Source organism: Falco biarmicus, chromosome 4, assembly GCF_023638135.1.
Source record: "Falco biarmicus isolate bFalBia1 chromosome 4, bFalBia1.pri, whole genome shotgun sequence".
Classification (NCBI taxonomy): domain Eukaryota; kingdom Metazoa; phylum Chordata; class Aves; order Falconiformes; family Falconidae; genus Falco; species Falco biarmicus.
In genome coordinates this window covers 56412793-56424632 of record NC_079291.1, presented here as the reverse complement: position 1 = coordinate 56424632, position 11840 = coordinate 56412793, and the positions used below count along the sequence as shown (strand labels likewise).

The 11840-nt window shown below is 44.9% G+C and overlaps 1 protein-coding gene across 1 annotated transcript; it reads right to left on the bottom strand.

Annotated features, from left to right (window-relative positions):
* Positions 1–4694, bottom strand: LOC130147313 (chymotrypsin-like elastase family member 1). The gene is made up of 6 exons (XM_056334267.1): positions 4663–4694; positions 3497–3628; positions 2800–2936; positions 2510–2655; positions 890–1039; positions 1–151 (listed from the first exon to the last, which is right to left on the bottom strand). The coding sequence occupies exons 1-6, from the start codon at positions 4692–4694 to the stop codon at positions 125–127; spliced, it is 624 nt and encodes a 207-aa protein (XP_056190242.1). The 3' UTR covers positions 1–124.
* Positions 4695–11840: the final 7146 nt, after the last annotated feature.

Genomic DNA, 11840 nt, shown 5'->3' with positions numbered 1-11840 from the left:
TGCACTCTTAGCCAGACCTGGCTATTCATACCCCGAAGAGGTATAGAAGGGATGAGCAGAGGGTTAATGAGCAGACATACTTCGTTCTAGCTCTTCTCATATTCATGCACCAGTTGGTCCTTCTCTAGAAACCCCCGTTACTCTTTATAGTCTGGAAAACAAACAAGAGGTGGGCTCAGTAGAGCCAGAATAATGCAAGTCTCCATCCCATGTAAGTGCTCTGCAGAAGGGCTTCTTCCCAGCCGGGCCAGGGGACTGCTCTAACAGCCTTTTCCCACCCAGAAAGGTTTATGGGCCATAGTAGCCTCCCTCTTCCTTGCATTGTGACTTAAAATACCTCTCCCCACCTTTCTTTCCAACTGGTGCCACAGTTTACAGTGGCATTTCCACAAAACCATCCCCTGTGCCTGGGAAACAGCTGCTCCTGGTGCCAGACATTGTATCTGGGAGCAAAGAGCTCGTTGCTGGTTCCCAAATGTAAAGCTGAGAGTGCACAGCGTGGCTCTGCAGGACTTGCACTTGTAGAGATGCTTTGTGTTTGCTGCATTTCCCATTCACCGGCCAGCTAATTCCTTCAGTGGTTTCCTGCAGTAAGGTTTTCTCTGGGTGAACAGCAATGATAATTTTTTGGACACAGAGCCCAGCTCCCACCTGGCTTGAATTTTGTCTGTGGTCCTCAGCAGAGCATTTGAGCTTCAAGGCAGCAGCTCCTTCCTTACAGTTGTTTGACTACACCAAAAGTAGCACCAAATATCCTGGTTTTCGACCTCCCCAGATCTCCCAGCTCAGCCTCTGATGGTCTAATAAACGAAAGACTCCGATCCCTCTGGCACTCCCTTGCCTTGATGGGAGATGCATCAAGTTACCTCACAGGCATTAAGCAACTTACGCTGTGGATCCAGTCCACGTAGGCTGACACACGTGTGAAGACTGTTGGCTTCTTGTAGGTGTTACAGTAAGGAACTAGCCCAAAGCTGACAACCCCATGGACTTGCCAGTGATTGTCTTTGAAGCAGCTGAGAGGGCCTCCGGAGTCCCCCTGATCAGAGGATGGAGAGGAACATACTAAGTCAAATTATCTAAGCAATTGAGGAATGACTGGATAGGATTAAGGAGCACTAATTAGTTAAAGCACTGTCCTGAACATGAAAATAAAAATTTGTGCTGCTTTCTTTTGCAAAGGGCTGACTGTTCCCCAGCAGCATGGGAGCAGAGACCACGCAGCACCTTCCAGGATGCTGCAAAGGTCAGACCCACCATTTGTACTCTCAGTTTACATGCCTGTACACACACACTTATACACACATACACCACCAACCCCCACCCCCACCCCAGGAAGGACTGAAACCCTAATTTTCTACCACCATTTTAAATATAGCAAGTGTAAGCAAATGGTCCTGGGCACGTTGCATCACATGCAGTCCTTCCCAGCAAGGGCCACCTGCACAGCACCTCTGTTAAACTATCAGTGCACTCTCCAGCTACAGGTAGGAGGGAAATGCTGCTCTGTTTGTTCTTGCAAACAAGCATATTCAAAGGGTCCCGGGAAGTTAAGGTGGTAAAAAAGAAAGCAACTTGAATTAAAATATATGAGAAGATAAAGGCCCTCGCTGGGCTCAGAACCAGGTTTGTATAACAAGGTTCTGCCATAACTAAACCACACCAAACCCTACACTATGTATCTATAGACCTGTAATTATACTATACCTATAATTGCACCACATATAATTGTATAATCTGTTTTATTTCTATACATTTCTGTATTATAATCATATATTTACATAATCAATTATGTTATGTACTTGTCCATTACTTTTTAAGGGCTCTGGTTGGTTTCTTTCACCAGAAGCCACCCCTGTAGCAAAGGGAATACAGGCAGAGATAGCAGGTATACCCTGCCTCCACCTGGCAAACCTCCTTGCCTTGATGCTGGGGCCACCTGGAGCCCCTGGGATAAAGGGGACCTCACAGCATCTTCCTTTTCCACCTAACCTGGGCCAGACGGTGCAGCTGGGGGTAGCCACAACTTGCAGCAACATCAGCTGCGCATGTAAGCAGAGTGGCTGGGGTGCAGAAAGGTGACAAGCAGGGGGGAGCACTGCAACATGACCACAGCGTTGTCATGAGGAGTGGCAAGACTTCTCCACAGCTTAACTCTTTGGGTAAGAGCAGAGGGGACTGCCAAAGCCTCAACCTAGTCCCCAGGACCTGGTCAATGGGACACGCTGCTGGAATAAAGGGCAAATCTCCCCTCCAAAATCAGAGGGGAGAGATGCAGCCTGAGGGTTTGGAGGTTTTCTCTCTGCTGGCTGCTCTGTAGGGAGGTGGAGGAATGCGAAGCAGTCTGGTCTAGAAGACATTCAGCAGAAAGCAGCAAAGGGGCCAGGATTTGCAGGAGAGCTTTTGCCGGTGGAGAAATGGCAAACCCAGGTCCCAACTGCAGGAACAGCAAGGTCAGATAGGAAGGAAAGAGGGGAGCCTAAAAATCCCCTGATACAACAGATCTTACACTGCATCCAGACTTCACGCCGTCTCCACCTGCACAGATCATAGTGACTTTTACTTGAGATCCCCACCAGTCATCCTGGGAACAGATCTGACGGTCCACCACCGGCATCATCACCTCCTGCAGTCTGTCTGCGCTGTCACCGTTCGCTAGCACAGAAAGGGTAAGATTTGGGTCCAGGAGCTCCAGCAGCTGAGGAGGGAAGCCCGCACCCTGCCTCGTGCAGCCTCACCTGCGTGGTCGTCCCTCTGAAACCAGGAGGGATGCTCAGCGCTCCTCCTTCCCTTACTTACCGCTAACCAAGCCCCATCCAGTAAGGTAGCAGGGATAGTCATTGGGCAACGTTTCTCCTTCAGGCGGCAGCAGTGCCAGCTCAACGAACCCATTGTCATAGGCAGAAGACTCGAGGTGCAGCAGGGCAATGTCATAGCTGAAACGGGGTACAGGTAAAAGACTCTTCACTGAAAATCCTGCTTTAGCCACAGACCAGACGTCCTCACTCACATTTTGTCACAGGTCTCTAGTCTGTGGCATGATGATAGACAAGCACCTTGCAAACATCACTGAATAATCCTTATAGCTACCACAAAACCATGAGATTTTTGTTATCGATTGAGAGAGAAGAGGCCACGGTACAGACCGATAAAGGGCTAACACCCCCCAGAAACCTCCCACTCCTTCGGAGGCACCAAATCCCAGAGTGAATTGCAGCGGACCCTGGGCAGACAGGCATGCCTCTGAGGGGGAATTTAGAGCAGTTCCTTGGCATTTCCTTGATGGCTTCCCTCCATCAGATGCACACAGTGGTGTGACTGCTGGCAAGCCCTCGAATCTGCTGTACATCCTTGATCCATCCGTGAGGCCAATCTTTCCCCCATCTTGGGACAAAACAGGACTGAGGTCACCCACACAGATGTAACACCTCCAAGAGAAGAGGTCATTTGGGTCCTAAGTACCATTCAACCATCTGACAATATCCAAAATAATTACCCATTGGCAATGTTATTGGGATTCCAGCCTTCATGAATGAAGGCTCTTTCCACACCAATGTAGTACTCAGTGCCATCCTCCTCCACGAGACTGTGCTCACCCAGAGCCACTCGGTAGCTTGAGCCTTCTGGCCTGAAAATGAATCACAGAATAATCAATGTAAAAACTACTCCCCACCGCTAGCTTGGCAGTGTAATTCCTGCGCCACTGACACCTTCCACCAATGTAATCATCTCTAAAGCACCTTCCACCGGAGGATTTTCCATGGGCTGTAGCTAAACTGGCTTAGGAATTAGGCAAATGCCGCCTGCAGTTTGCTGGCAAAGCAAGTGAAGGTGCAGCATCAGCTACTACAGTGCAGAGATTAGCCTTGAAGGAGAATGTTCATTTTTCATCATCGCATGCCTGAACCGGAGTGTGAAGGATCAGCTTGTTACACTTCATTGTAAGTACATTCACTAAAGGCATGAGTAATTAAAGAGGCGTGTTTGCTTATCGGTGTCGCGCTGTACCATCTGGGCGGTGCGTGTTAGATATGCTGCAGAGCAAACTGTACAACACGGACCGTCAGCTGGGGACATGCCTTTTGTTCGGTCTTGCCATCTCTGTGCAGGTTTCTCAGGGTGCAAACCCATCCGAAATGCTCACATTCATGCAAATGCACCTCCTCTTATGCAAATCAGCAATCAGCTTGATTTCCACTCCCAGGAAACCAGCAAACAACATGTAAAACCAAGGCTAAAGCAAACACGAGTTTTCCAGTTCCCTTGATGAAGCGTGCAGCGAGATGTCCAACAGCACAAGGAACATCACCAGCAGGGAGTTCAGAGGATGAGGAGGGTCTGGCTCCCATCTGCAGCAAGAATGAGGGGCTGAACAGGAGTTTTAATGCTTTTTATCCTACTCACATGCTGAGGCAATGGGCTGCAGTCATCACCCAGTTGCTGCTGATAAGGGTTCCACCACAAATGTGTGAGTAGTACCCCGGGTAGTCAGGATAGGCAATCTGAAGTGATACCTGGATCAAACGACAACACGTGTTACACCCAAGCGATGCCATGCCTCTCTGGAGATGGGGTGTGTGGCTTGGGACAGCGCAAGCTGTCATTTTCTCACTGTTTTTTTCAAGTCTAATGCTTTTTTCAAGCATAAGACACCAACATTACCTGCCACTTCCAGATGTTTCGCGGGGCCTCATGGCCTCCGATTACTCTCCCATCCTTCTGTTCATCCCTCAGGGGACTTCCAGAGATTACCCCTAACCACACAGACAAAAGGAGTGCAGTTTGTCATGTGGATTCCCAAAGAGCATCAGCCATCCCAGGTTACCACCAGCCACAAACCGGTGCGGCACAGGACCAGGACTGCCAGCTAAGCCAGCCTGGCAGATCAAGCGCTTTGAGACTGGAATGTGGTGACACTGTGATCCCTCTCCAGCCCAGAGGCTGTCTTTAAAGCCTCCACGGTTGAAAAATGCCATCAACAGGCTTCAAGACACAAAGCTCTCCCACAGACTGACTTGTTTCCCATAGCCCCTACCACCCCACCCTAACAGCCAGGTGGCTGGGCACCCACCTAAATCCCCTTTCTTTCAGGGTGTAGGCTTCCCCTCCCTCCGAGAACTACCAGATCTTTCTCATGGAGATCTTGTTCCCGCAATAGAGAAAACTCCTTCCAGCCAAAATAATTATGTCCACATTAGGTTTTGCACTAGCCCAGTAAGTGCAGAGAAAAAAATGATCTGCTCTAATCTGCAGCAGTTAGAGGCCGAGAGGTTCACCCTTTCCCAGCTCAGATATTTTAATTGCAACTTACCCAGGCAGCTAAGAACAACCAGAAAATGAAGCATGTCTAATGAAGTGGTAGTATTTTTTTTTTCCCAAGAAAAAGTCTTTTTATACTAAAATATCTGATAAGAAGCTGTGTCTAAATTCGTGATTCATACAAGTTATCTATACTCATAACTCATTAAACTGATAAAAAATGTTCAATGTGTTGGAAAAGAGGGGGAGCAGCAAACTGTTCAAGGTAGAGCCCAAGGTTACACAAACACCCCCACACTGCAGAGTTCCCACTGGGCTATGAAGCAGAAAAAAAACCTTATAAATTTGGAGCACTCTCAGACTGAATCCAAACCAAGGCAGTGCAAACCCAGGCTCAAGAAGCTGACACTTCAGACCAGCAATTGTTGATGCACGTGTTGCATTCCCTTGTAAGAAATCCACCTGTCAGCCCAGCTGCCTGCCATGCCACACAACATGGACTGATCTTTGCAAATGAGATAAAAAGAGCAATAGCAAACAGGGGGAAGTGTAGCACTAAAAGTGGTTCAGCCTTGGCTGGATGTGTTAATCTGACCTTAGCTGGAGATGCTGATCCATTTTTAGGATACTTTTCTGCTCCCTCCTCCCTGCTGAATGAGTGTTCCCCTGCCTGCCCCAAAATGCTGGCTCTCAGTGACAGGAGGGGACGTAGGAGCTGGGCTATGGGCAAGGGGGATGCTGCAGCTGGAAGAAACCTGGGCTATCTCTGAGGAATGGGAAAGGTCCTGTAATCACAGAATGGTTGAGGTTGGAGGTCTGGAGGACATCTGGTCCAGCCCCTGTGCTCAGGCAGAGCCAGTAAGAGCTGGTTGCCCAGGACCATGTCCAGACAGCTTAAGAGTATCTCCAAGGATAGACACCCCACAGCCTCCCTGGACAACCTGCACCAGTGCACGGTCATCCTCACAGTAGAAAAGTGTTTCCTGATGTCCAGAGGGAACCATCTGGGTTTTAGTTTGTGCCCCTGGCCACTGGTCCTGTCGTTGGGCAATCCTGATAAGTGCTTGAATCTGCATCCTCCCTTCAGGTATTTATGCATATTGATGAGATCCTCCCTGACCTCTCCCTTCTCCAGGCTGAACAGTCCCATCTCTCTCAGGCTTTCCTCATGGCAGGCATGATCGGTCCCTTCATCATCTTTGTGTCTCTCTGCTGGACTTTCTCCAGTATGTCCATGTCTTGTACTGGGGAACCCAGAACTCCAGTGTTGATTTCTCCAGTACTGAGTAGAGGGAAATGGTCACATCCCTCGACCTGCTGGCCATGCTTTGCCTAATGCAGCCCAGGCCACTATTCTTTGTAACAAGGGCACACTGCTGGCCCATGTCTGACTTGGTGTCTACCAGGACCCCTAGGTCCTTTTCTGCCAGGATGCCTTCCAGCAGCTTGGGACAGGCAGCAGGTAGGGGAGGGACCAGGAGATATTACCAGGACCTGCATCCCATCGTTGACCGTGGCCTTGATGTAGAACTTCAGAAGAAAATGTAGAGGCCTTTCTAATGGATAACTTTCTTCTGGGGTGAAGTATGTTTTCCTTTTTTAAAGCCCCATTAACTGCAGTCCCTTAACCATTTTACACTTGTGGAGCATCATTATTTATATCCCTTTAACGGTTTAAGGCATCTATCCATATATAAGCATAGCAGATGCATAAGTTCTTCAGTTAAATGTAAAATGCAGCCCTGCTTTAGATGTCCAGTGAGGAAGAAAACCAGAAATGCCCATAGCTGGTGGAAACTTGGAGACTTGTTTCCACAATCAGGGGAAATCCCCTTAGGAGACACAGGCCATCAACGGGAGGGAAGCAAAGCTCGCCTTGAACGTCAACTGCAGCCAGTGACCAGGTGTCAAGTAGAAAAGGAAGAGTTAAGGAAACGAACTGGAGAAGACAGCAAGGGTCATCCAATCCTCAAGCCCATCATCCCCAAGCCAGAGCCATTCCAAGGTTTCTCACAAGTGTAGGCAAAAGTGAATTTCTGTGCTCCAGGTCTTTACTGGTAAACAAAATGGGACATCTTTCACACCACAAAGCCAACTCACGTGGCCTTCTTTGTGTCCACATGGCCAAACTCTTTTATGCTCTAGACCAGAGAGGTCTCACCCATGCTCTCGCCCAAACTAGCTTTCCAAACCATGCATAAAGCTGCGATGGGGAGCATGGAGTGGTACAAACCAGTCTTAGGGTAGACGGTGCTGACATCTAACTGTACAGAAAAAGCAGGACAATGTCTGGGTTGGTCCTCTGGCATCCTTTAGTTAACTGCTGCTCTAGCATTTCTCAGTTAATTAGTGATCTAGTACTGCTCAGTTAATTAGAATATAGCTTTTTGGTCCTTGTTCTCAGAGCATCCACATTAAATATTTGATGACAGCAGCATTTTCTGGATGAGTAGACTGTTTTAGGAGTGATGGGAAGGATAAGGCAGGTTGTGAGGGGTAGGATAGATGGTGGGGAAAGATTCACGGACTGTACAAGTAAATAAGGAAATTTGGATGCACTTGATGAGATCCATTGGGAGCTGCTGAGCACAAAGTCATCTTTTATGGAGGCCCTAAAGCACAAACTGACTTCCAGACATCAGGAGGGTTTACTGTGTATGTTTACTGTGCAGCTTTATGTCTGCTCTGCTCTTACATGCCTTTCCTAAGCATCTGCTATCAGCAGTTGTCACTAAGCCATTGGCTAGATGGATCTTTGGCATTACACAGTTCAGCCCTACATGTATCTTTATTTATTGACTATGTCTCCAGAAACAAAAGCCTCAGATTTATTTTTGCAGTGCAAATGCCAAGGTTCCCTTTCTTCTGTATAGCAGCAATTCAACATGACGTATCTATTCAGAATAATATTAAGCACACAGTTAAGCATGTGCTAATGTAAAGCACATGCTTCTCTTCTTAACAGAGATGGTTTTAAATGTATTAAGTAAGACTAGAGAAGATTCCTTCCAATGCACACACAGTATTTCATTATTTTTTCTCTACACTTCTCTTTCATACCTGAGTTTGAGTTGTTTCACATGGTAGTAAACCCATAAATATTCCCAGCTTCTCAACATTTGGCAACAAGTTAGGACAACATGAGCGGAAACCCTTCTGTTATATACGTAAAAAAGGTCTATGAACAGACCATTCTGAAAGCACTGACAAAACCTTGATCTAACATACAGTTCTTAATAAATCGACCACAGTGACCTTAATCATCAATATGTGAGGATAAAGGGACAAATGAGTTCACTCTTTCTTCCTCTTTTTATTGCTATAGGATGAAGCCCTTATTTCAGTGTGAGTACTATTGAGCTGTAAAGAGATAAGCGTGATATGAAGTGGCTAATTTGTCAGACCACTCCATTTATCTCTATCTGGAAGCCTATCTTTGAAGGTTCATCTAACATACATCCAACTCAAAAGAAATTCTTAGGAAGAAGGAAACATAAAACCAGTAAGTGAGAAAACTTCGTATTTCAACACTGGAAATGTAAAATGACATAATGCAATGACAATTTACCTACTTTAGTGATAAAAATACTTATGAAGTTTAAGCTTGGTGTTACAAAATACACTTAACCTATATTTACTGATGTTTCACGTGGTGATGTTTGACAGAAAGTGCAAGTGACTCAGTAACACTAGAGTTGGTATGCACTGTGATGTACACATACATGAAAAATGCTACTTGATACATTTATTAGGCAGCTGAGGTTCAGGCAAGGTATAATGCACACAGAAAGTCTACTCTGAAAGTGATTTTTAAAGAAGTTTGATATACAGACTGTTGAGGGCATGTGGAATGTGACAGCGTTTGCTTCATTAAAGTTGTAAGATCAAGAACGTTTTTCATTCAGAGGATATAACAGGTAAAAGGGAAAGCGATAAACAAAACAGAGGCACAAACCTGACAGACAAGAGATAACTAAGATGGTGATGAGGACCAAAAGTCTCCAGACTGCAAGTGATGGGCCACTGAGGAACTACAGGCTGAGCTCTGGAGAGAGCTATCCTGGACAGTGGTACTGATAAGAAGGGAAAAAGAAGATGAAATTGAGGATTTGAGGTATTCAAGAGGGCTGTGCAGGACAAGCCAGCTGGTCTAGCTGGCAAGTAGGAGATCATACAGCCGGTACAAGGGCCCAGTGTAATCCCAGGTCCTGGAGGCAGCTGGAGATGGAAGGTCTTATAATGTCCTTAATGTGGACCACTGCATATGGCAGTCTTACTGGCTTTATTTAAAACCTTTCTGTACCATCCAGGCAGGCAAAATTGATAAATACAATTTACTGTCACTTTGGGGTTCTTTCAGCCTGAGAAAACAATGTAAACGGTTGCAAGAGAGAGGATCTGATACTCACTGTCTTGTAAATTAAATCACCTTTAAAATTCAGCTATGATGAATGCAATGTCCCCTGTTGGCGAACCTAAAGCTCCCCCTTGCTGAGCACACACAGACTGTAGTGTTCATGCCTGAGTCAGCTCATTCATTCCTTAAACAGTTGTCTTCCTATGTGACTCTTCAAAAAAAGGAAAACTTTAGTTTTATGTCAATTAAAAAGTCTAAAATACGTATTTAGTCAACTTATTATTAATTATTTCTAGTGTTTAATGACATCTCTAATAGCTAAACATTTTGTAGGAAGGTCTTATATTTAGGGTTTGATTGCTGCTTGTGCCTTTTAAAAATCTTTTTGAGTCTTTGGATAACTTGGAGAAAGCGTCAAAACCTAGTTAAAAAAATGACAGTTAAGAAAGTAAAACTTATTTTTCTTGTGGTGTAATTCAAAGTTTTTTTAACGACTTACATCATGACAAACTTCCACCTCCTCCACACATCTCCTATCCTTTGGATAACTGAGAGCAAGTTTGAAACCTTCAAGAGATGCAGAAAAAATTGTTGTTTACCACCTGTACATATTGAGGTTAATCTCATATTAAACCAGCACTTTGGAGCTGATACCACAACAGATTTAGAGTTAAAATAGAATACCCCAGAAAACATTCAGATAATGAACATGCGACCTGCACTACACTTTCTTTCTACCTGGACTTTTCAATTGGATTAATGCTAATGTTGAGTTAGGAAATCTCCCAGAAAAAGAGCTTCAAGGAAAAAAAATTTACTAAGTAATAAGGTCTTATGCACCTTGGATCCCTAGCCAGTTTGCAAGTACCGGATACTTGGTGGGCTTACACTAGCCAGGGCTGGGAAACGAGGGCTAATGTTCACAGCCGTTGTGCTCCTGGAAAAGGAGCCTGTCATGTCACCGTGCCTCTCAGAGCCCAGATGCTGGCACAGGTCCTGGGGACCACGCAGCACTGCTTCAGTCCAGGGGTTATTTGGAGAGTAAACCAGGACATAAGGATCAATGACCTGGGAGATGAGCAACAACAACTAACACCCCACATTTTTCTGATTCTTCAACATCTGACAACATCCAGTTTACTTTTGCTAACTGTTTTAGTTGAATCTCTGGCCTTGGTGGTCTGATATAAGTATTACATGAGCATGGGTCATTGTCAAAATGATCTGAATTTTTTCCTTCTAAGAAAACATAAATCACATTAATTATAGCAATCTCCCTTCATATGCTAGTGATTGTATGATGTTTTGCACTGTTGTATGACAAAAAAGTAATGCAAAACCGACAGGTTGTTAACAGATTGTGGAGTAAACCTCAGTACTGCCATTTGTAGTAAACGCCCAATACAGCATTAAAAACCACTGAATATATACGTACACTTTTTTTATCTTGCACTGGAATTCCTATGGACAGGTTCCTAGGACCTCATAATATAGAGGAATTTATATATGAAATCTTTACAATAGGGCAACATATTAATGACAAACTAGGTGGAATATATGAATCAAAAGTCCTTACAATCAAAACACCTGTAAAAGGTTTTCAGCTTGTCTGAAAATTGAGCACAGAAGATACAAAAGGAAAACCATCTCCTGTGTGAAAGGCAAAGATACGACTTCCAGGAATACCCTTTTCCTTCTGGGTGCCGTCCCATTTCCTCAGTGCAGGGTGAAGTATTTGGATGATTCAACTCTTAATTATTCAAACCACTGCTAATCAAATCAAGGTCAAAGGGCTCCTTTAAGTAGCAAAACATGTTACCTGCTTTAATATGAATGCGTCATGATTGATGATTAGTTTTGAGCATTCACATAGCTCTATTAAAATCATTAAGTATGCATATTCATGCAGGGGAAGCATGTAATTAAATACTTTGCTGACTCAGGACCAGAGTGTTCAGCTAATTGTTGTTTCGCACTATTTCCCAATATTGATTTGTCTATATTGTAAATCTTGGGAAAGGAGAAAAACATCAATAGTTCAAATTATTTACGCACAACAGAACTGAAAGAGTAAATCTTGATAAATAATGTCCTATTTATTTACTTCGAACAGCATAATAGCTTGATCTTGCCTCCAGATTCTGTGGAACATCCAGTACATAATTCAATCTTGTTTCAGTTGTTTAAGTAACTGTGGGACTAGAAAGCAGTTTACAGAAATCCA

Bases quoted from the DNA above. Each gene is read 5' to 3' on its own strand.
- LOC130147313 (XM_056334267.1), bottom strand. From the start codon at position 4,694: ATGAGGCCCCGCGAAACATCTGGAAGTGGCAG. The intron at 2,937-3,496 runs GTAATTATTTTG...ACCCCGTTTCAG, and splicing joins CCCAATAACATTGCCAATGG to CTATGACATTGCCCTGCTGC. The intron at 1,040-2,509 runs GTAAGATCTGTT...TCCTCTGATCAG, and splicing joins GCGTGAAGTCTGGATGCAGT to GGGGACTCCGGAGGCCCTCT.